The following is a 24,913-nucleotide window of genomic DNA, read 5'->3' as shown; positions in this document are numbered from 1 at the left end:
CAAAAACTCAAACAACATGAATTTTTTTTAATGTATTTATCCATTTACTATTTCAGTGCAAAAACAAATTCCAAACGTTCACAAACAACATTTGAGGCTGCTGTTCCTCTCAAACAAAAGGCATAACAACACCTTTATCTCCATCTTTTTCTGCACCATACAAACCGGCACTTTGCATTCAAGCTATTTCCAGGCAATCATTACATTACTGGGACGCCGCTGATCATCTCATTCCTGATAAAGGAGATGCTGCCCCCTTGTGGATTGTATGGTGTCCCGAATTTGCTGCAACATGGTTTCTGGCTGCAAAGTCAAAGTTGAATGATCGAGCCGTTTAAAGTCCTCATTGCAGAGAAGGCATTCTATTATGTGGGCCACTCTTTGCAGGTCAAAGGCAGCATGGTAAGGTCCAAGTGTGGTGAGCGTCTCTGAGAGATGCCGTGGGTAATCGGAGGAATCCCCAGAGGAACAAGCGTTCAGGAAAGTCATTCGGTTGCTCGCAATGATTTTCAGAAATGAAGCAAATTCTCCATAGTCGATACCAGAGCAGGCCTTCATGATTACCTGAAAAGTAACAAATAACTATGACTTTACAGATGATACTGCAAACATTCAGGGTAACAGCACGTGTCTTACAAGAATACAGGCTGAACGGTCTTATCCATGAAGTACCTGGCAGTGCTGATGCCATGAGTCCATCGTGTTTCTCCACTCATTTATCTCTTTTTGAACAGACGACAGCTCATTCTGAAGGAACTGCCACATGATGTCTATGTTGCAGCCATTCAACCAGTTATGATTAATAGAGATAGTGTCTTCCTGTAAGACAAATATTAGACAGAATTCCTGTTACACTTCAATAAGAGGCCAGAATGTTTCTGTTAATTGGTAGAAGATTTTTCACAAACCTCTGCAGCTCTTACCAGATTATAAACTTGATGGTGCCAGCCGCTGGGCACGAAAATGATTTCACCTGCCTCTTGAATAATTTCAAGAGGTTGACAGGCTTCTTCAGAGCGTGGAAAAAGGCCTCTGTCTTGAAGTTCAGCTGACGTTACATCATAAGGGAGGTTGCCGTGAGTGTCTCGTAAAAACTCCTCCTGACCTGGAGGATACAGGAGCCATTTCTTCCTGCCACAGATGTTCGCAGACCAACTGTAGGAGCGGAACACATCAGCATGGAACGGGGTCCTAGTGAGGAGAAAGTGCAGTAGAATAGAAAAAGATTAGAAAATCAAAATAATAAAAATGTGGAGATGACGTCTTTATTTGACAATAATAATGAAAGATGAAAAACTAAACTATAATCTGGCTTTGAAATTGTTCATACCATGAGCCTTTGGGTCCCATGTAGACAAACCGGTAGTCATCCACTTCAAGTGTATCCCAGTATTCATTAAGCCAGTCAGAAGAAAAGAAGACTGGTGTGGTGTAAACATTGTGTTCTGGAAAGTCTCTGTAGAACAATAATATAAAATTCATCATGTATTTTGCAAACTGTGTTATTTGAAACAAAGTGTTGTTCAGTTGCAATTAATGGATACCTCGACATGTGCCAGTCTTTAAGATAGAGGCATCCTTTGGGCGATGAGTGGCCATTCTGGATGTATTCCTTCCAATAGTGTATAAATTCTTTGAAAGGCATAACTTGCTTAGGGTTAGCATTGTACTCCTTTGCATTGCAGTTGGCAACAGGAACAGGGGTCTCATCTGTGATACAGAACAAACACATTACAGTGCATGATGGCAGTTGCATAATGATGTATGGTAGTTAATAAACGCATTAATAATAAGCTCATTTACCAAACTCTTGCAGCAGCTTCTGGAAATTAGGTTTCCCCTCCTCGGACACCCACTGCTTTCTACACTTCCAGTCCTCCGTGAACCTTCTTGAAAACATGCAGGGGTGATTGGGAAGCAAGTATTTCTTGAAAAACTTAGAGTAGCTCAGCTCCTTGTCGATGTAATCTACAAAATGTGAAGACCAAAACTGTTCATACGACTGTCTTGGTATTTTGACCAGACTGCAGCAGTTTCGGTAAGCCTCCCTGTCCATGATGGTAAACAAGGGTTCTGCTAGTCGGTTAGCGAGCTTAGCTGTCAGCCTGTGCACAGCAAGAAACGGTGAGGAAAAGCTAGCGAGTCGCTTGGTTTGACATTGTATATCTAAAATCTAGAAATCTAAATCTAAAAAGCTAGAAAACTACCATTGTGCTAAAACGTATTTTTTCTGTTTTGATAACAGCTCGCTGTATATGCTCCATCCCGAAGGTTGCAGGGTCTGAACGACGAACGTATAAAACCGTTGCTGTTTATTTACTGTCAACGCTGCCTACGCTAACGTTTCGGGTTATTTAATACTTGTACTACACGCTATTTTCGCTGATTCAGAAAGCCAATTCTTAGCTAACCTCAATTATTTTTCTTTCCAAAACCTTGTCGTGATTGCCCTTTCTCACAGCAGAATTTTCAAGTCGGACAGTAAATACGGCCGTGCTAAAGTGTGACGTCACTTCCGTAATAAACATCACCGATACAGAGACCTGTATGGGATAACGTAATGCTTAGCCCAGTGTTGTTGTTTACTGCGGTGTGGGACGAATATAATTTTTCCACGAGGAAGTGACACGAGCTAAGAGGGTTTCTAACATCATAATGACGCAGTCGTAATGCGGTCAGTCGGATAGAAAGGTCGATCCTCCACAGCTGAAGCTGCCAGTGCGAACGCCTCAGCTCAGCTCATCCTCTGCTTGGATATTGAAGGAAGTATGTTCACTATGAGGACAGACAGATCACTCAGCAGTGTCCTTATGATGTAATTGCAGAGGAACACAGCGAGAGTGTGTGTATGTGTATGATCCATGTAGAATATTGAAGCCGATTTGTCCTTCCAGGTGAATCACTGTAACTCCATCCAGAATGAGCCGGGACGCCCCTATCCACAGCTGGCCCGGCTCCTATTACATCAACAGTGAGAAACGGTGGGAAAATGGCACCCTGTCCCTCACCAGGACCATGGTGCGCTTCGTCTCCAACCAGAGTAAGGAGAGCCTTGCCAGCTTCCCCCTGTCTAGGATCATGGAGATCAAGATGGAGTCGTCCAGTTTCATCTTCAGCACTCTCACAGTGCTTGAAGAGGGCAATGTCAAACACTGGTTTGGCTCCCTGAAGCCCAACAGGGTGGTGGTTTATAATGTGTTAGAGCATTTCTGGAGGGAACGTCTTCTGTCTCCCAGCTCAGAGGCCCGTGGGGCTGAATGTCAGCCCTCTAAAGGTAGAGAGCTGATCAACCTGGTGGCCGGGGCCCAGAGAAGACTGGAGGACACTGGCAGAGTCCTCAGCCACCAAGGAGAGCAGTTTGACAGTATGATGCAGGGACTGGAGAAGATTGACTCCGATCTGGGCGTGGCTGATAAGTAATGATCTAAATATCTCCTGACTCAATGATCACTCCCAGCTCGTCACATACGGACGCTTGGTCAGGTTCCCTTGGCAGCACTTTTTAAGGCAGCAGTTACCTCTTTAGCGTCACTGTTCTATGTGCAGGGTGAAAGTCTTGTCTTGACCCATCCAACCAGCCCACCTCCTCCAAATGTGGACTTTTCTCGCTCTTTATGCTACATCATTTGACACGTTGGGGATAATAATGGGCTGTCTATAGAAGCCTATTGAACTACCCTGCATGTTGAAAAATTATGCTAAATGGGTACCCAGTGCCTTAACAAGTAACACCAAGGTGTCCTGACCGAGCGTCTGTATGTGCTGAGTTGGGAGTGAGAAAAGGTTGATGTTATACACTTTGTATTTGGAAGTCTTTTTCATGTTTTATTCTCATGTTGTTCACTGCTCTGTTGCAGGCTTTTGTCAGAGCTGGAGTCTCCCTCCTGGTGGCCTTTTGGTAAACTCCCCTGGAAGACTCAGCAGGAAGCCAAAGCTGAGGATGCTGCAAGAGCCGCAGCTGCTGCTGCTGCTGCTAGCAAAGGGTCTGGTAGAAATAAGCTGATCACAAGCATCCCAGCTGTACTGACCAAAGGCGGGGACTCAGACTTAAAACCCGGATGCTTGTTGGTGCTGGTGTCCTCACTGGAGGTGCGAGACACAAACTGCCAGCTCCTTCACCGCTTCGAACGAAATGAAATCGATGAAATCAGGGTGCACAGTCCTTATGAGATCACTGTTAGACAGAGGTTCATTGGAAAGCCAGATATATGCTACAGGTTCCTGTCTGCCAAGATGCCAGAGGCAATGTCTGTATTAGAGATGCAGTACAAAAAGAAGGTGGAGTTCACGAGTGAATATACTGCTTTCAGGGCAACTCCAGCTTCATCTCCGTGTGACACAGAGGGGCCAAACTGGAATGAAGGTAAGGCAGGGATAATATGTACATAAAGGTTCAGTTATGTCACTGTTTCCATGTCTGATTTAAAATTGACCACTAAGTGGCAGTAAAGGTCTATGTTTCCACCTCTGTATATTTATAGGTGTGTAGCCACATGTAAAAACATTTCATCCACATGAGTTCTAGACACGATTATTGGTGTCTCTCCTTGACAGAAATGTGTTTTGATGAGTCACTTCATCCTGATTGCCTCAGCTGCCATACTTTGAGTTTACTGTCTGGTTTCCTCATAAACAATATATGCACTCTGCACTTTTTCACCATCTCCACCCATGGAGTCAGGTTTGCTGCAGAGGTGCCAAGAGACGGAGCTCCCACTGGAGGTCCCAGCAGGAGATCTGTCCCAGTTGCAGGTGCATGTCCTCCAGCCATCCGTCAGTCAGGCTGAGGCCCAGGAACTCAAACAGGTAAGACCTGTGTGAAAATATGACTCGCACTATTGTGACGTTTATATTTTTCCGATTTGTTTATACATTCATATATATTATAATAAATAACCCTTTGGTTTTAGTAACATGTATTTTGATAGTTCCACTCCAAACCACAATTCACCATAATGATTTTTATTTTTCATACTGTATGTTTAAAATGTTATTCAGTGAGACCACAGACCAAAATCCATCCTGGTTTTAAGAGAGGGAAAGAAACCTGTTCATTCATTTGGTCAGACTTTACAGCGTCTTTCCATTCAGACCCTCGCTACACTGAGAAATGCTACAGACACGGTCGGTGGTGGCCAGACCTACACAGTGACGCAAATCCAAATCTGTGATTCAGACAGTTCTTTTTGTATAACGCACTATTCCAGGTAGCTTTGAAATTGATACAGCATTTTATGTACGGCACACCTGTACGGTGTTTATGTACGGTTACCACATAGATGCACATCGTATATGGTATTTTGAGTAATGACTGAAGGTGAGATGACACCTGGTGCCAAGCAGACAAAATAATGTAAAAATTCACAAAAACATAATGTAAACAAACATCAGTGATAAGGATCCCTCAAGTTCATTTTTTTTAAAGAATTGTCATCAAAATATGTGCCGAGCAGGACAATTAACAGTTAAACAGATAAGCTCGCCAGTGCTCTCTGGCTGACAAAATATTTGAATACTCAAAACTTCAAACTTGTCTTTGGCGTCTCTGTTGTGCCATTTTTTGTAGCTTATCAGCCGACACTTTGGCACCAATGTATCTGCATTAAGGGAGCTGATATATCAGCTCTTTTTTAGGTTGCAAAATGCATATTGCTGCTGACCCGGTCCACAGCACTTCATAGCTTTGCTTCCCTGCCAGCACTACTCTCTGCTTCTCCAAGCAGCCTCATATGACCCACCTTTGTACAGTGTTTTCCATCATGGTTTAGTGAGTTCATAATACAGTGTTTTGTCTACCACTGAGATATGATATATATCTCTAACAAGGCATTCTTAACACTTTATACCAAATATTTAGTTAATTATTGTACATAATAACAGTGTTCACTGTTGTTTTTGCGTATATAATCATTTTTCAAACAAATTTATCATAGCAGGAACAGCACTGGACCGCTCATACAGGTTGGCTTGTCTATTGTGTTTGTAAATGGCGTATTGTCTGCAGCTGATAATCAAAGTTCAAAGGCTGCCAATTTGGACTTAATGCTACGCTTCTGCACACACCCACCTCTTAATGTAATTCATGTCCAGATTAGAATCTACAGTGGGGCAACTTCCACAGAGGGTCACTCAGTTTCATGTCCTGCCCTAAGTGCTTGAGCAAATATTGCCCTTTGTCGCAGCATTTTTAGACAAGTATTATTGTTGGAGGCTGGAAATTCCTACTTGTTAACAGCACAAACTCAGAAGAGTGATTAAGCATTTTTGTAGATTTCGAGCTGTGCTTCTTTGTTAATTCACAGGCCTGGAATTACCCCACGCACACATGAGGCATTCGGCATTTTAGCTCATGCAGTTTTTTCTATTAGCTCTAGCCTAAATGTTTAATTTTAGGGGTTTCTACATGACTTGAGTCCTCTAACCATTGTATAAGCAGCAGCTAAAAATATTCATTTTCTGTGTTTTTCTATGACACACCAAAACTCCTGTGAATGTTAACTGCAAGCTGTGATTCAGTCCCCCTCTCCCAGATGAATCTGTTAAGTCACAGACCTGAGTGAGTGAATACAGTTGTTCCACCGTGTGTATTGACATACTATCTGTTTTTCAAACTGCTGTCTGGAACTGTTTCTGTGCTCAGTTGCAATGTCCGCGTGTACCCGCCAGTGAAAACTGACATAATGTCCGTGGGTGTGTGTAGTATGTGTACCATAACATAATATTAGTTTAGAAACCATGGTGGTGGGGTTTGGAGGAGTGTTTATTAGGTTTTGCTTGGCACATCATCGTATATTTAAGTTGTTCCATCAACCATAACATACACAGTTGTTGGACTATGGAGATGTAGTCACAGTATTCCTTAAACCCACAGAGAGCAGAAAACAGTATTGTATGATATCAGTGATCCCAGGAGATAAGCCAAGACTTCATATGCTGCATAATATGAACTATTATCATATCTGCCATGTGAGTGGCTGTTATTGAATCATGGTTGGTGTTGAATTGTAAAGTTTCTCTCTCATCTGCAGACATTAAGCAGCAGGCGATTGTCTTTGTAGCCAAAAGGAGAAGAAAAAACTAACCGAATGAAATGAAAGTATCGCTCTCATCTACTCCTCTTTCACTAACACACTCGCTTTCTAACTCCCTGACCCCATCTTTACACCTCTCCACATATGGTCCACATGTTCCACCCTGCGACTGCTCACCAATTTTCTGTAGGTATTTAATCTTCTTTTATTTGTGTCTTGCTCCTTGGTTGTCCGTGTTCACCGAGGGCTGGTTTGTAATTACTCAAACAAATGAGTGTGTGTAAGTATTGGACTGTGTGCTTGCAGATGCTGATGCAGCTGAAGAACCTCGCCCTGGAGGCAGAGACAGAGCTGGAACGGCAGGATGAAGTTCTGGACGTCCTGACCAGCTCCACTGACCTAGCCACCATGCACATAGAGAAGCACACCTGCCGCATGAAGAGACTGCTGTAGCTCTGACAGTCCAGCAGACATAATGCAGTCACCAGGTCCTTCCTGAGAAACGCACTGTAAGCTTCCTCATTGTCCTCATGGGATCGATACAGTGTGAGAACACTGGAATACAGCAGTAGAGACTTGCACGTACTCTAAATGGTTCATAAGGTTTTTGTTGCATTTGATGTAGTAATCATATAATCACATGGGTTCAAGTGTCAGTGATTTCTGGGAAGTGCATTTCTAGACTATTGTTCTTTCTTTTAGAGAAATGATGCGTCTCATGTGGGCTCATATGTTTTCTGCAGTTAATGCTTTTTGTGCAAATATGAATGAGTCTTTTTTTAAGTCATAGTTTTATTTCAAACAATTCAGGCATGTGTGGCCGAGATAACGGAGCCCTCTGAATGTGCGTCCTGCAGCTCTTAGCAGCAGTGGCTAGCTTTGTTAGCATTACATTTGGTTTGTTGGTTGGTTGAAAGCACATTTTTCAGTGTTCTTACTTTCTGGAGTTGCCATGAGGAAGCAAAATACTTGAACACCACTTGATTCAGATTCTGTGGAAGGAAAAAAAGAAAGAAAAGATGACCAGTAGTTTTGGTTAAAACCAAAATGGACACGTGGTTCAGTGCCTGGGAGTGGTGCTTATGGCCTGGCTCAGCTGATTGAACTCCATAGGTGTTCGTGGTGGGAAGCCAGTGAGGGATCACATCCTTGTGTGTGCACTCCTACTGATTGGTCGTGGCATCTGAGTGGGATTTGGGGGAATGGCATGAATCCCTATTGCATGTCATGCCCTTCCAGTGAGGCGGGCAGGTGAAAAAAATGAGTTGATGAGCCTTCCTGGTCCCAGTGGGAGACGGCAATGACAACGACTGCAGGGAAGGAGAAAAGAACGAGTCTATTTTATTCTCTCTGCACAAATTTGAAACAAACTGCATGTTGTTTCCATAGATGTTTTCATGACAGATGCTGTGAAATAATAGGTTGTAGGAGTGAAAGATAAGCCTGTAAGTTTGGTGAACGGATTTTCCAATTAATAAACAGGCAGGTAATCGACTGACAGATAAAGTTTTCCAGTGTCATCACAGTTATATCTGTGTTTCTGATGATGTGCTGCCATTCTTCCTTTTTCTAACCCTTTCAGTCCTGATGGCTTGTCTCTCTCAGGTCCTCGCTGTCCCTTCCCTCTCTGAACAAAGTCTCCCTGTGGCTGAATGTTGCATGTCTCAGTATTACTGCTTCGTATTGCACCAAGTGAAACGTTCCATCACTATATAGCAGAGGACTGTACATGTGCAACTAAGTTGTGGGACTCTTGAAAACAAAACAGAAAGCACTCTTTCTCTCTTTGTTTTGAAATATTATACGTTAAATACTCCACGTTAAGGTCCACATCTACTGTGTATGTCTCGCTAAAGACTGATGCTATTCTAAATCTGTATTATCTGTAAATGACTGACACATGTATTGTAATTCTGTGATTTTATTGTGGTCTGTTATCACGGTGAACTTGCAATTAGCTGTCAGTTTGACTTTAAATATCGACCATGTTTTTAGAATAATGATCTCAGTGCTGTGTCGAGGGTTGTTTTTGCTGATGATACCAAATTTATCTTGACACCGGATACATGTAAACGGTTAGCACTAAATATAAAGGGAAAAGTACACCTGCATCTTTCTTATACCAAACACACTAATAAATGAAGCAACACAACTAGCGTTGTAAGTATTGGAGTTATTATTATTATTTTCAATTCATAATGAATGAAATTATGAATGTGTATGTGAAAGGTGTCCCGAGTCTGCAGTTTCCCCCAGGTCTGCCGAACATTTTAGCGTCTTTGAGCTCCTTGTTTTCGGTTCACTCAGCGCTCTCATCAGCATTTTTAGCTGCTGCTGTTTTTAGCAAGAAAGCTCTGATGAATCCGCTGTACGCTACTGACCCAGCACCAGACAGCAGGCAGACATAGTGATGAACTGCTGAACACAGTGGAGCACTTTATAGCTAAAAAGCCATATTTCATTCAGGAGTTGGTGGAGACCAAAACAGAGTTAAAGGTGAGCGAATATTGAACTCTAAATGAATTTGGCCTCAAAATTAACAATGCAGAATGATAGATTTGTAGCAGCTGAAAAAAAAAAATCAATTTTCAGCATAAATTTCTCTATTAAATGCATACCTGTATTGCAAAGTGTGTGTTTATCTGCTGAACCTAAGGTCTTAGTGGTAAACAGCATCAACAGGCCTGACTGAGAAAAACACTGGAAGCATCCTTATAGAGTCTATAAAGAAACAAAGCTCAACAAACTGTATTCTACAAGCCATTATAAAAGAGGTGCTGTTTTCACACTCACTTTCTTAATGTGTTTTTGGAAGATAAATTGTCATCAGGTATGCATACAGTACATAATCCTCAACTATATATAAAGCACTTGTGGATCTCACTGGTTACAACAGATAAATATGGGATTTTATCACCTTTTAACATCAATTCAAGACGAGTGCCATGGAAATATTTCATAAAGGCAAACTGAAGGTTTTGGACAACCAGCAGCAGAAATCAGAACACTTGTGAATAGTATTCTGGCATAAAACGACCATTAAAGCCAAAGAAACAGCATCATTTATTAACTGGGAAGCAAAGTAGGTTGAGTTAGTTTGGAGGAACTCAGAGGCAGTGAAATGACTCTCCTGAATTCTGACCAGGCTTCACTTCTCAACAAAAAAGTCAGCAGGCAACGCCCCTCATAGTCGGCGCCCATGTGACAAATTGCAACAGAGAATATCAAAACACGTGCAAACTAGAAACGGATGTTAATTACGGTTTCAGCCGCTGTGCATGCTGTCGTGTGGAAGTGGCTCATTTTATGTGCTCTGCTATTATAACATCCTGTTGGCACCGAGACTGTTGGCATCAGCTGACCACCTCCGTCGGGCTGCTTTCACTGAACGGGGGGACTACTTCACGTCAACAGTGGACCAGATTTGATTTGGCAAGTGGCTGAGTGCTCAATTATGAATCAGGAAGACGCCTCACACCAAAGGGTTTGAAAGGAGACCGACAGCCTCACTCAACAGTCTGGTCCCAGTTAGCATGAACTCATCACTTCTATTAAACAAAGCCCACCATGAAAGATGTGAGACTGAAAGCACAAGCAGTGTTAACACTAAAGGGATGCCTAGTTATGACATGAAAAGTTCTTCCAGCACAGTTGAAAATGTTTTCACTGTGAACTGTTTATTTTTGTTGATTTGAGTGATAAACAGTGAGATTTTAGAGGTCCCAAACTCCAGAAGCACACCACATGGTTATGTGAATTCCAACCCTTAAAAAAGGTTAGGGAAATAGAGCACACACTGGCGTGGTTTTGAAGCAGCCTTGCAATACGAGGAAGTGGTGGCGGTCTTGTCTGACCACAGATACATGAGATCCGGCTTTGCCTTCCTAACGGATGGTATGGAGACACGAGGGATTTTGCTGGCCTTGACTTCCAAGCCTGTTTACTTGATAGCTCTGCGGCGAACGCTCTCATTCGAGGAGCGTGTCTCCGTTGATGGCCAATCAATCAACTCTTGCTGGGAAAAAGCAGCATCAAGTTTGTGGGCTACGAGGGCACATGTGGGCTGCACTGCGCTCCAAAATATGGAGCCGTGTGACTGCAGTACAAACAGAGCGGAGTCATCATCCGTAGGAATATGTTTTTCAAGGTCTATTTGCAACAGATTTGCACAATTAAAGCACGTCACTCGTGTTTCTTGTTTCATTTGGCAATGTTTAGATAATGCAGGAATTGTCTTTTGGAGTCACGTGCTTGTATTTATATACTGCGTATGAGTGTCTGTCATCAATTACACTCATGAGTAATTGTTGATGTTGAGCAGGCCGAGAATATATGAGAAATATTAGAGAAATTTCACTTCCACTGCACTATTTGACTGTGTCTCAGTCTAATGGCCTGATTTTTGACTCACGTCCTGGCCGGCTTCTTACTAGTGCAGGTGTTGCTGGGTTTCCTTTTGCTGAGGGAGTTTCTGGTTTCAGGAAGTCAGGCCTGTTGGTTAATGTTAGAACTGGGAGAAAACATTCCTGGAAGGAAGGTGCTTGAGTCCAACCAGGGGGTGTATATGTAGTCTACAGCAGAAAGCGATCTGACACTCAACATCATCTTCTTGTCTCTGGCTATCAGTGTGGTAACATTTCTGTTTTAGACAGATGTTATACAGGCAATAAGATAACCTGTGGATTTACATTTGACTTTATTTCTTGTGAATATGCATTCTTTGCACATACGTTGTTTGGCTTCAGATCCTTCTTTGGTTTAGTCAAACCATAAACGCACACTGCATGGCTGTTCATATGGTACTTTCCCAGATGCTGAGCTGCATGATGATATCATGTGCTCTTGCACTTATTGTTATATTTTCCTTGGTCTTTGAGGCGCACTTTGGTTTTCTGGTTTGTGTTTCACAAACTTTTCTCATTTCTGTGCGACAGAGTTAACAGCTAGGCAGCCAAACCAAACTTGGCTGTGGTTTTATACAGTAGTATCAGTCTCAAATCAACTCCAGGTGAAATCCCATATTACAACCTGAACTCCGCTGATGTGCTCGCCTTTCTAGCATATACGCACTGCATTGCTTGTTGCTTTGTTCAGTTTATTTACTTCAATAAATAGTGATTCAACTAATATCATTTAATATGTGCAAGCTTAAGCAATGGTCTATCAGAAAAAAGACAGACGTTGTACCCTATGGGGTGTTTGAAACCACTCAAGTCAGATCTCTTGTCCTGTAATGATAGCCCATTGTCGCCACCCACCAAAACACAGGGTTAACTTGTTTAATTCAACCAGCCTGTTGGCCATAACATGGCCAGATAGTCCATCAGAAAATGTTATTTTAGCAAAAATTATTATGTGTCATCACTGGATTCAGTAGAGGGCAGCAGTGAGTTGTTGATGGTGAGTTTCAACTCATTAGCTTCAAAAATTCTTTGCATTATGACCTTTGACACTTGACATGAGGACAGTATTATTGGAATTACATTGTGTGTGGTCAGGTGGGATACTATGCTGTCTGCTGGGTATGAAGACTGCATGCAAATACTCTAATTACATTTGGAGGGACTAACGTCCAAAAAAAATTTTCCCAGAAGCATTTTTCTTTATTTCCTCCCTTTCATTGGATTCATTCATTGGTCATATATTTGGTCCTAGTGGTTAAAACTAATGGCTGCCCTGCATTTTAATCTTTGTGGGTGCATAAGCACAGTAACAGTAACCAACAACAGACATTTCTTTGCAGGTCTTGTTTATTTTCTTTGGGAACCCCTTTTTAAAAATGCATCCCACTTCTCTGCATAAGGTGAATAAGAACAAAACATCCCAGAGTTGCAACTTTGGCATATGCGAGGAGTCCTTTTTGTGATGACTGGATTATATACTCATTAAAACCCCATCTATACAGCTCTGCAAACAGGTTGTCAGGCCCTGAGCCAGCTCACACTGCATCAGTACTTTTACAAGCGGGCCCCCCAGAAACCTTCAGCAAGTCTGTTTTTAGTGGCTCTTACTGCAAATGGAAACACTTAGCTCCCACAATAAATTACCCACCCGACTGATGCCACACTGCATAGACCCCCAGCTAGCCGCAGACAGACTATGGATTTATATTTTAACATTAAATCCTCTTGGAATCTGCTATGTTATAGTGACTTTGGGTCACATGAGCTGACAAGAGAACAGGAAAAAAATTAATCACGCGAAGGCTGTTGCACTAGCGTGCAGCCTGCAGGGCCGGCGGTTTGATTAAAGTTAAGGATGTGTCCCCCCCTCACCTCAGTGGGGTTGACACTGGGGTCATTTCAGGATAAAAATAGACTTTCTTAGTTACTTATTTTCCCTGGAAAGTAAATAGCCATTAGTGCAGCAGGCCAGTGATCTCAAGGGCAACACTAGTGTTCAGCCTAAACTATTGTTTATACTGAGGCCGGATGATTAAAAGAGACAACAGGGTATAGCAGGCCTTGCTGTTAAATAGAGCATCCCCAGCAAAAACAGTAATGATGGTGCTCCTGTGAACAGTGTCCAGTGGGGTCAAGTTCAGACACTGTGAAAACTAGTGTTGTCTCGTTCGCGAACGATTTGTTCAAAAGAACGAATCTTTTAAGTGAACGTACTGAACCGAATCACTTCCTTAAATGATTCGTTCGTTTCTCAGTTCAGTTGAACTGTCAGCAGCGCCGCCTGCCAGTTAGTTATAAGGTCACAAATAAGTTCAGAATGTTTAAATAAATAAGTTAATTTCATGGTTAAAAATCTGTTAAAATGCTGTGGTTGAAAGTTATCAGAGTGAGACACCCTTCGTAAAGGATCGTTTTGGTTTCTGCAGAGTGGGTGCTCATCACATCAATAGACAATCTTTGGTATTTTTCCTCTCACGAGAGACTGGCTAGCGGTACGGCAGAAAAATTAAGATCGTAAAAACCCTCATAGTTCGCTGTGTTGACTTCAAAGCGTTTGAGCCTCAGGAAATTTTCGTCTTTGTAAGTATCACGTGTACAAAGCACTTATTTTGAGGCCATGAATGTTATGAATTAGTGTTTGCAAAGTCAATTGTGTTTCCGTTGGCGGATGCCGATGTTACCGACGTGTATTAGCTACATGTTTGTGTTAGCATACCACATTTACTATAGATATTAATTGCATTTTTCTGTATGTTACAGTTACCATTTGTCATCGTTTGTCATATCACTAACTGCCATGTTGACTACAAGATGGCTTCATAAAAACAAGAAAAGAAAGCCTTGTGTATGGAGTTTTCTTTAGTGGTTCGCTAGCTGTCTAGCAGCACACAGACACGTGTTGTGAGGACAGCACAATTTATAATATAGTTATATATAGTTTTATATTTACAAATGTGTTTGTCAAAGCAACACAGTCACAACACTCTCCTCTCCCGGTCCTGGAAGCTGTGAACTGAACCGAAACTTGAACCGTTCAGCCGTATATCAGTTCAGGAGTCGCAGGCTCCTCCTGCCAAGCACTGAATGATTCGGTGATTCAGTGAACGAATCTTTTGAACGAATCTTTCTAGTGAACTGATTCTAGTGATTCAGTACATCTAAAAGAACTGGCGTGCCCATCACTAGTGAAAACATACTTAAAAGCACTTGACTTAAACTTCTGGATTAAATGTCAAGGAGTGTTAGGACATAAGAGCAGCGTTTAGGGCCCTTGCTTAGACTGCCCGTGAAATAATCCTAATTATCATTCCACCAAACTAAAGTGTTTGACCACCTAGTGATGTAATTGCAGCTGACCAAATAGATTGTTGTTGAAACATTGCCCCGCTGTTATAGCTACGTTGTGACAGCGTTGTGTGTTCACTGAGGGCCGGCGCAACCATAACAAACACAGCTGAATCTGGGGTTTACATTTCAGCAGGATGACGGCGCACGCAGCGTCTGGGTGGAACTTGGGAAAAGGGGCCTGGGCCGGCAGCCTCGTCTGGCAGGGAGCCAGCATGGTAAGAACAGCCTTGACAGCGGGACCTGTGAAGTCATTGTCCAGATGCACCAGTTTATGAATGCAAATGAATGAATGGAGGGCACTGGTTACACTGCATCTTTGCATCAACACAAGGCAAAGAGCGTGTTTGACGAAGGAGAGCCACGCCAGGACATTAGATTGGGCCAGTGATGAGGGTGTGGACCATTAAGTTCAGGTTGGAATCATTGTGACGTGTTCTTTGAAGAACTTCCAAAAGGAAGCCGCCAGCCAGCCTAATACCATGGGCTGTGGCTTTTGAAGTCAATAGAACCACAAACGGAAAGAATAATTGTAACCATCTTTGACTTGAGAATGGGTTTGATTTAGAAATAAAGTGAAACTTCTGTAATGCTCTCAGTCCAACAATTCAAGCATATCCTCTCTTCTTCAGTGCAACTAAAAACATCATAAAAATATTTGTCTGTTTTTACTTGGACGTCCGTTGAAAGATTTTGCCTCTTAAATTCTTCCACTTCATCGCAGATTTTGGAGAAGAAAAGACAAAAACTCCTGGTTAAATGTGCCCAGAAGCATGCCCATAAGCTCATTCTCCCAAGTCTTCTCAGTCTCTGTATCGCTTTCCCTTTTTGTGGGTTTATTTCCATAACTGCAAGGAATTTTTGGACAACACCTATTTTGTGGAAACTCCTTCCGCAATCCCAAATGGTTGTCCACGTAACCTCAGGGGAGCAGCCAGCAACTATGTAATTGGAGAAGATTGAGTACACACAGAGAGACCATAGCCTGGTGAGCTGTTGAGAAGCTGAAACAAAGATTACCAGATGTTTACCCAGCCCTGCCATATGTGAGGTGGTTACTGAACTTATGCGCAAAATGTGTGAGTGGCAGACAGAAGGAGTGTGAACCTTTGACCCAGTGTCCATTACAGGTACAGAAAAAAAGCTGTAATGCCAATTGACCATGAAGCCAATGCAAAACAATGACGTGTTACCCTGTTTGGTTTTCCTCTAAAAGGAAATCTAGTGTTCCTCAGGATATCACTCAGGAATCCCCTTTTACTGATGGAAACCATGGAGCCGTCAAAACAGAGCTCTGTCATTCTGCTGCCTGGTTTCAATTAAAGCGTTGAATATCAAAGACAATCACTCCCATTTTAATGTGCATTTTTTTTTTCATGTGTTCCCAGTTTATTTTGACGGAAAATTTGTGGGTGGAGCACTTGCTAATTGGTATGGAAAACTTGCACCTGTGGTAGACCAATGTTTTGAGTGTCAGAAACATTGAATATTTGTGTTCTTTTCTTGTGAGAAGGAGCCCAACTTTATCCCGAAAACAATTCCAGACTGGATCTGATGTGTAAGATTGTCTGGAACAATACAGTTACAGGGTTTTTCGAGCTTTGACTTCATAGCGCAGTATCATTTGCCATCGATCATGGCCATTTACAAACCATTGAACCATTCACTTACTATGACAGACTGCCTTTGAAGAGAAACATAAGAAAACTTTGATATCAGACTGTTTGATTCGAGACACTTCAGCTCATAGTAGATCACACTGGTGGTTTTGCACTGGTGGTAGTAATAGTTAATGGTGATGCCATGTACTTTGATTAGACCATACCCTGTCAGAATTGAGTGTTAACTGGTATTATGTCATTGTTTTTGCAGCACACGTCAACCTTTTTGACACATCCTGTATTATGTCATAGCACTAATGGAATGAAGTCTGTGGGACTTGCACTTACTGCTGCACTCACACAATACACTCCACTCAACGCAGCCTATGTCCAACTCGCTGTTCACAAAAAAGCAGCCTATTTTCTGCTGCCTATCAGTCCAGTCATGTTGCTTCAGGATGACTGTGTGGAGGAAATAATCATGTCTGCACTGCCGCTACTGCCAGCGTTTGGAGGCTATTTTCATATAAGCTGTCAGTCCACCTCAAGCTTGAAGCCAGAGTTTTCCTGTCTGTGCTGTCAAAGCTTTGGATCATGACAGTCCTGGCTGACTCTGCTGAAATGATGAGAATCACTGCTTCACCAAAGTATTTTCTGCCTGATCAGATAAGCTTATTCAGTCGATGTCTTGGCTCTTTTGTCAGTTGGCAATATGGTGTGGCTGCCGGCTGTTTTATTGCTCTCCTGTAAGAGATCTTCTTGTGGTAATATTTTGCTGTCTGCTGGCTGTTCATTTTTGTTATTATGCTATAATATAACACCTACCACCAGGAGGAAATTTTTCTATTCTCCCCAATCTCTGCTATGCTGAAGTTGCTTTAAGCTTGCAGACAGTTTCAGAGCCTAGGCAGCACATATCAGCTCTGTACATACACACTTAAAAACTGTACATGTATTCAATAAGCATTATATTTACAAGAATGGCTGCACATTAATTTTGGGTTCTTCTGGATGTGTGCATGTGTGTGCGGGGTGGATCTATGAAGACATTCCTTCCATTCTGGTGAGAGAGAGAGGTGGAATCACCGTGTCTATATATACAACAAAGTGCGTCACTCTCCGCCCTCCTCTCCTCCTCTGTGGTTTTCAAGACTAGAGGGAGATCTATAAGTTACTGTAGTGTTCTGTCATTAGTGGTGAGCTTTAATCTCCAAATTAGACGGGTAAATCATTAAATGTTGCTTGCATCTGCAAACAGGAGCACATCTGATGAGATTTTTTGCAATGCAGCAGCATCATGGTTAAGAAGTCAGGAAACACAATGCCTAGAATTTATTGCGCCATCATTATGTACAAAGACATCTAATCAACTGTTTGATTGTAAACATCTTTCATCATCTAAAGCGCACATCTGGGTCTGAACTCACATTATATGAAGGACATTCATTATGTGGTCGGCTACTTTCAGATTCAAAGTAAGCAACTGTATAACCCGCATTAAATTTGACCAAATAAGGCAGTTACGTAATATGTCCCAACGATTACTATAATAAAATTGTGATATATAGTCAACCTAGCTAAGTCAATTTGGACAAAAATAAAAACAAAACTCACTAACTGGTGAGTGGATCAAATCCTGACCTGTATTTTAATGTGTATCATCATGCAACAGTCTGAATGAACTCATTAGCTTTCTGACAAATTGAAGGATTTTAGCAGCAGTAATTGTACTATCATGCCTTTAAAATGGGTCTCTTGAATATAAAACAATTTAGTTGTGTATCTGTATACAAAAGATTTAGTATCTTAGCATGCTACAGTGAAGGATTCATTAAGTTCATTTCATTACTCTAAATCATTTGTATGAATCTTTTAAAAAATGGATGATCAGACAAATAAGATTAACATATTCATGCAAGAGTTAAGAAACAGCAAAAATCAGTTTTAAACTCCAATTACTTGATATTGTATTGCAGAATATCTACTGTATTTAATGCATTTTGTATTCTAATTCATCCTTATGAAACTCCAGTGAATGAAAGTTTGGTGGGTCACTAACTTGCTCACACCCATTGTTGTCAAGTTCCTTAACCTGATTTATAGTGGTCTAACATTTCACGATGAATTAGAGCTGGAATTTATTAGTTTTTTGCTCCCAAATTGTCTTCCGGAGAGGCGTGATGGACCTCTGAGAGAGGATTGAAAAGTAAATTTTGCATTTGCTAGATGAGTTGCAGAGTTAGGAAGCAGCCAGGGCCGTCAGGGTCTCCGGTCCTCGGAGCACAGAAACACGTCATTCAGTGACGACATGGGAACATCACGCAGCAGTGATACCAAAACCAACCACTTAATCGCAATAACATCACGTCTCCCCAACGAGCTGGCCAACATATATGTCACAGCTTTGCGTAAGCAGTAAATTGGAGCTGACCATCCTCAAGAAAATGACTGACTTTGTTGTAGATTCGCACGATATCTGAACTGTTTTGCACTGCTTTGTGATAATATTTCCCTTCATGGCTATAGACTCCTATTAACCTCCTTGGATGATTGTTTTAGTTTCATATGCCCACTGCGCAGTATTATTTTAAAAATGTCCAGGTGTTGAATAAAGCTATTTAATCTCTTCATTTTGCAAAGTCATATGCCATGATTTTGCTATGGTTTTTATATGTGCACACCTGTTCTTGATACATTCTCCTTGAGGTCTATGGGGAGGTAATAACCACCATCGATAATGTGAATTCATGGGACACATCCTGCATTTTTACAGTCCATTGAAAAGGTACTGAGAACCAGAGAAGCAGTAAATGAGTGTTCAACTATGACACCATGTCTGGTTTTATTATTACCCTCATATGTCAGTTCACACACTACTCCCTCATAACAAGTGAATACTCTGTGCTCATTGTCTTGCACATAATTTAAAGTAACTGCAATGCATCAGATTTCCTCTTCCAGTCGATTTTCTTGCTTGAATCAGAGCCATCTTCTCTGGCCTTTCCAGTGACCGAAGGATTCACTCCGTTCTGGGCTCCCAAAGAGCACAAAGGACAGCCCTTCCTCCGTAGAGTATTTGGGGTGATCAAGTATCATCTCTCTGGTTCACCCCTGAAACTAAAGCTACATCTGCGAATATTTCTCTACAGTGACCAAGCCGTAATTTAAGACTTGCAACTGACTATTGGAGATGATGACCTCTTGTGATTTGGGCTTACGCTGCAGCTTACACAAGGCCGCCACACCAGAGTGAGGGGGGGACATGGGTTTTACAGGCCCACCCGCAAGCAGAACGCAACTATTTCCTCTCCATAAATCAAAACGGACACGCTCTGTCTGGGGGCTTTCAATAGGAACAGAGCATGTTCATTTTTAAAATGAAAAGAGGCTGAAATTAACTTTTTATGTGCTGCACTCAATTTGGCCTGACGCATGCACATAGCTTGCATGAAGCGTGCGTGTCACTTATTTTTAAAGAAGATGATCGTCAAATATTTCATTGGACGATTTAGTACACCAGAGAAAACCGTCGGGGATTCTGTGAAAGAGCAGACATGTAGAAAAAGGAGTCACAGCGAGAGAGTGGAAGAAATCAACAAAAACCTATTTTAAAAGTCAATCCAGAATCTCTAATAAATTAAGTCTTGTTTAAACTGACACTAACTTATTTAATGTGGCAACATGGGTTCAACTATGAATACAACAATGACACCTGTTAACGAATAAAATTAGCAAACAGCTACCTATTTTCACATCCAGCAGACAGAGAACAACAGTAGCATTCATTTGCTCTGGTGTCTTCATCTTCACCAACGCTTGAGGGACATATATTGCTCTTAACATGTTAGCTTGCTGCTAACTTTGTGCCGTTTGGTGGTGGGCAAGTAGTGCACAATGTTTTTTTTTTTTTTTTTTTTTTTCCGCTTTTTGCTAAAAAACAATACTGATGAGTGCAGCGAGAATGAAACAAGGCTCCATTCTCGGGCCATGTACCCAGAACAATAAGCTACAATATGCTTAAACATTCTGAAAAGCTCCGCAGAGTTGTGTAATCTGTGTGGGTTTGTCACTCCGAGCAACACCTTTCGCACTACACACTTGATTGATCGACTGTGAAAATGAAAATATTGATCGTAGTAGCTTTGGGGATTTTTTTTTTTTTTTATCAGGCCAGTAGTCACAGCAACCTTTGTGGTCACGTCTGGCCGTTAATAATACTTCCACTCCGCAGACTTTCCAGCACGGTGTTCGTCTGTGCTTTGACATATCTAGATTCCTCCTCCCATCACAAAAAAACAATTACCACCATTTTCCTTGTAATGAGATTCTCTGCAGGGACCAGGGGTTATGGAACACACATACAGACGAGTCATGACATGACTCACCCCACCAAACAGCGTCTAGAAATATGTGCCTGATGTCAATGACACTATGTCTCGGTTACTGAAAGCATTCACATCCCTGAGAAAATATCAGGGAGTAATTACACATTTCCTTTGAGATATGAAAATTATTAGAATATGTTTCAGACGTACTAGCAGTGATGTGTCACTGAATGCTCCGTCGGTGATTATAAAAGGAAAGAAAAGAAACGGAGAAATAATTATTGCCACAATGCAAATTCACATCTGCCAGCCACTTACTGCAACTGGCATGTACAAAATCAATCCCTCGCGTCCTCTGTGTGTTGGTTAGTTGATGAAAAAATGTCAGTCAATGGCAGCCCATACTTCCAATGTAAACCCACAGGAGGATGTCCTGGAACAATTCAGCCAAAGCGTCTGGCTGAGACTCCGCAGAGCTGCGTGCTAGAGTAATTGGTCGAGCAGCAGAGGAATGACCTTAAGTTTAGATTCAGGCAGTTAGGAGACCTTGGAGACAGCCTCGTTCCCCAGGCTGTCCCTCACATGCTTATACTTTGAGACTATGCAATGACAGCACAAGGCCGTATATGATATAAGTGCTGTAATAATTCCTTTCTTAATGAATTCTGAGTACTTACTGAACGGCAGTGGAAAAATACAGTTTTCATTTCTCAAACTATGCAGCATGCACTCACTTTTGCTGGCTCTCCTGGTGTCTATAGGAGCACATTTTCAACGCTAGGATAATAGAGAAAATAGAGGAGAGCCCAGTCCTCCCAGTGAACAATCTGTGTTGAGGAAACAGTTCCCTCTGGATGACCATCAGCGTGAGGCCCTTATAGAGGCACGACAGCCAGTTTCTTACTGGGAAAACTGGCTCCCACTCAGCAAAGAGCTTGATGGAAGAGCAAATCTTACCCCCAGCGCCCCTCCTCCCATTCGATTCGGTCAATATACAGCACCAGTGGCGGCTGTAAGTGCAGGGAGCTCCCCATTGATCAGTAGTGGAACAGAATCCAGATCCAGCCAGCTGGGGCTGTTAGCTGGGGAAGCCGTGTTCTTTGCAGTGAGGTAATACCTCAGACATCTGCAGCAGGTTCTAATTATGCCAGAACAACTCAGTGTCTGGCTGCGTTTGGCTAGAGGAATAGCCAACACAAGCCATTCTAGTCTTCTCCGTGCGTAAGACATAAAGGCCAAGGGGATGCCCTCATACCGCCCAGCTTCGTCATCAGCTGTGTGAGAAATTCTCAGGAGCAAAAGTCGCCTTATGCTAAAAGACACTCAGGAGTGATTATGAGAGTACGTGATACACCTCCGGTCTTTCCTTGGATTGCTGGTGAGCTTGCTTTTTATTTCTCTTTATTCATCTTTAATGTTATATTGTTGGTGTTTCATTCATTCTGAAATGAACTTTCCCTGTTAAGTTAAAAAAGGATCTAAAAAAAAAGGCTTATTTTTGGAGACCTTTTAACCTTTGACTGTGCCACAACACAAGGTGGTGCTACTGTATCTTCCTGTTCTGCTGCCATGCCGCTTGCAGCACAGCCAAACAGGCAAACGGGGAAAAGGCCGTGTGTTTAAGGTCAGGACTGTTTTATAATCTCAGCATCCGAATTGACTTCCTGTAAGTGGGGAATGATTAAGAAAGCCATCCTGCACTCAGACTGCACTGCCTGTGGGGTAATTCACTCCCAGCTAGAGCTGATTCAATCACTCCTGGTCTTTACCCACCGCTGCGTTTCAATTTCATCATTAAACTGATATTTCCTTCCACGTGGCAAAATTAAAGGTTAGCGAACAACGCCCCGGTTTTAAAATAAGATGGTAATAAGAGCAAAACTGCACTTTGCAGTGAAACCCTTGATTTGAGTAAGCTGTAAACCGTGAGTTGACAGTGATTAGCACAAAAACATTTGCTGCTATAGTAACCGATCAGCGCTCGGTGTAACAGAGATGTCTGTGTTATGGTGCAGACATACCTGGCAATTATGTTCAATCTGTTTTAATTGTTCTTTGTGAAGGACTATAATTCTGCTTTATTAAAGAGCTGTGGATTTACAATCAGTCAGTCTGGTAAACTTTCTGCTCTCTTTTGCTTTACTGTATGCGTTTGCCCTCTTTAACCTCATCCAGCACACACACACACACACACACACACACACACACACACACGCACATGCACACATATGAACAACATGTGCCCACAACACCTCCGCATGCACATACTCGCCGAAGCTCAACAGTAGCTGCAAATGCAATCTTGACTTTTGATTACACACACAGCAAAGCGGCTGACTGACCTCAAATCTCATCATTACCAGTGCTACAGGGGACGAGAGAAAACCCTCTGTAGTCCCACCACAGAAATAGAGTGGTGACAGTTTAATGGTCTCCGGGCTCAGAGCACCACACCCTTGCCACTCGATATTGCAGACCCCACTCCCACCTCAGTATGTGACGTCAGGTGTCTGAACCTGCCCTGCAAAGCTTTCTGGGATTGTTAATCTACAGGGAGGTAAAATCCCCTTTAACTGATGGAATTACTGTGCGTGACTGCAAATGGAAATTTTGCAGCCCTCCATCTCTGTCAAGGTTTCTAATACTAACATTTACTTCTCATTTATTTATGCTAATCAGGAACAACTGGATTTTTCCTTTTTTTGTAAGTGATTTTCAGTTTGATATGTCTAAATGACGAAAAGCTGGAAGGACACGTACAATTTTATCATGCTTTGGGAATTCTTTCTCTGATGAGACGAGAAGCTCATTCCATCGAAATCAATTCTCTACGCCTGTCTCTGTCCCCTACATCCACTGTGAATATTCATTAATTTTCCCTTTCAAGGCTTTTCCAAATAATATGACCAGTTTTTTCTGTGCACTCAGCGAGCCATCCGTATGGAGAATTACAACCCACAGACTTTCTGTCTCTCTAAGCCCCATATTCCACAATGCAGGGACCTGCTTGAGACAACTGTTGAAAGTTTGCTGGAGCCTCGTCAGCCTCTGTGGCCTGACAGTCTTTTGTGTGAGACACTCCAGATGGAATCCCACACTGTGAGCTCTCCTAATGACCGGCAGTATCACCAGAACCATAAGCTAAAACCTCTGATGTGACAGAGGGGGAAGAAACATCATTAAAAGAGATAATGAAGCAGATGGGTGCTCTAATGGGTGGCTGGAGTAAAAACTGAGAAGTCAGTCAGGGGTGAAGGTGCTCGGATATAGAAACTGGATGCTTGCCAGTGCCTGTTTTTGACCTTGACTAACTTCAGTAAACACATGTCAGCCAACTTTGCCAAAGATGAGTCAATAACTATGAATTTAATTGTCTTGGTGGCCACATGTAACTGTTTTCTATCTCTGATATGACAAGCAGTATAAACAAATTAATCAGTTCTGTTTTTGTTTGTGCCGAGGTTTGTTCGAAATGAGCAAAGGATGCGTCCCAAGAGCCCAAGAGCACAGGGGGTACAAAGACAGACTTTCTGCATGGCATGAATTTAACATTTCATGCCGGAGAGTCAAAGCATTTCATCAAAACTCTGTCTGAAAATGTACATCTTCACTTTTAGGATCACATCAAAGAAAGGCATCTAATTCAAATTCTTGCCCCTATTCACTTATCGACAGGTGGCGCCAGGAAACACAGCAAAATGCCAGCAAACGCAGAAAAGAAGAAGCCTCTTAGTAAGTAAATATGTAAACAATGCAAGTTTCAGATGTTTCACAAGGAAGGAAATACACTTAAGACATTTGTTAGACCTCAGTGATGCACAGTGTGTTTTGGTGAGTAATGCTGGATATAAACAGAAACTTTGTATGTTTACAAGAAAACTCTACAGGGCATCTTAAGTGGTCTCTTAAGTTTAACCCAATTTACAATACAAGACAAACATTTGAACACACCTTCTCATTCAGAGGTTTATTTTTATTATTTTCTGTATTGTAGATTAATACTAAATACATAAAAACTATGAAATAACACATACAGAATTATCTAGTAAGCAAAAAATTGTAAACAAAACAAAATCTGGTTTATGTTTCAGAGTCTTTAAAGTAGCCACTGTTTGCTGTGATAATAGCTTTACACACTGTTTATTGTGTATTGTGTATTTCTGACACATGCCACATGAAGCTGCACAGAGCAGATCGAACCAGATAGG

At 41.9% G+C, this 24,913-nt stretch overlaps 2 protein-coding genes across 3 annotated transcripts; one reads left to right on the top strand and one right to left on the bottom strand.

Moving 5' to 3' along the window:
• Nucleotides 1-8: 8 nt before the first annotated feature.
• jmjd4 (jumonji domain containing 4) lies at nucleotides 9-2,480 on the bottom strand. The gene is made up of 6 exons (XM_076744362.1): nucleotides 1,804-2,480; nucleotides 1,545-1,710; nucleotides 1,331-1,456; nucleotides 924-1,191; nucleotides 673-819; nucleotides 9-564 (listed from the first exon to the last, which is right to left on the bottom strand). Exons 1-6 carry the CDS (start codon nucleotides 2,054-2,056, stop codon nucleotides 229-231), a joined length of 1,296 nt encoding a protein of 431 aa, XP_076600477.1. The 5' UTR covers nucleotides 2,057-2,480; the 3' UTR covers nucleotides 9-228.
• Nucleotides 1,858-9,188, top strand: snap47 (synaptosome associated protein 47). Of its 2 annotated transcripts, none has more exons than XM_076744364.1 (5): nucleotides 1,858-2,038; nucleotides 2,895-3,416; nucleotides 3,858-4,363; nucleotides 4,682-4,806; nucleotides 7,338-9,188. In XM_076744364.1, exons 2-5 carry the CDS (start codon nucleotides 2,920-2,922, stop codon nucleotides 7,482-7,484), a joined length of 1,275 nt encoding a protein of 424 aa, XP_076600479.1. In that variant the 5' UTR covers nucleotides 1,858-2,038; nucleotides 2,895-2,919; the 3' UTR covers nucleotides 7,485-9,188. The 2 variants fall into 2 exon arrangements, with proteins under 2 accessions (XP_076600479.1, XP_076600478.1); XM_076744363.1 differs by lacking the exon at nucleotides 1,858-2,038 and adding an exon at nucleotides 2,512-2,766.
• Nucleotides 9,189-24,913: the final 15,725 nt, after the last annotated feature.

Source organism: Chaetodon auriga, chromosome 12, assembly GCF_051107435.1.
Source record: "Chaetodon auriga isolate fChaAug3 chromosome 12, fChaAug3.hap1, whole genome shotgun sequence".
Classification (NCBI taxonomy): Eukaryota; Metazoa; Chordata; class Actinopteri; order Chaetodontiformes; family Chaetodontidae; genus Chaetodon; species Chaetodon auriga.
This window is presented reverse-complemented; position numbering and strand designations above follow the sequence as displayed.

What these genes read in the sequence shown, in the direction of transcription:
- jmjd4 (XM_076744362.1), bottom strand. Translation starts at nt 2,056, where the DNA reads ATGGACAGGGAGGCTTACCGAAACTGCTGCAGTCTGGTCAAAATACCA. An exon ending in GAAGCTGCTGCAAGAGTTTG is followed by an intron (nt 1,711 to 1,803) that starts GTAAATGAGCTT and finishes TCTGTATCACAG; the next exon opens with ATGAGACCCCTGTTCCTGTT. An exon ending in ATGGGACCCAAAGGCTCATG is followed by an intron (nt 1,192 to 1,330) that starts GTATGAACAATT and finishes TCTCCTCACTAG; the next exon opens with GACCCCGTTCCATGCTGATG.
- snap47 (XM_076744364.1), top strand. Translation starts at nt 2,920, where the DNA reads ATGAGCCGGGACGCCCCTATCCACAGCTGGCCCGGCTCCTATTACATC. An exon ending in GATCTGGGCGTGGCTGATAA is followed by an intron (nt 3,417 to 3,857) that starts GTAATGATCTAA and finishes GCTCTGTTGCAG; the next exon opens with GCTTTTGTCAGAGCTGGAGT. An exon ending in AGGCCCAGGAACTCAAACAG is followed by an intron (nt 4,807 to 7,337) that starts GTAAGACCTGTG and finishes GTGTGCTTGCAG; the next exon opens with ATGCTGATGCAGCTGAAGAA.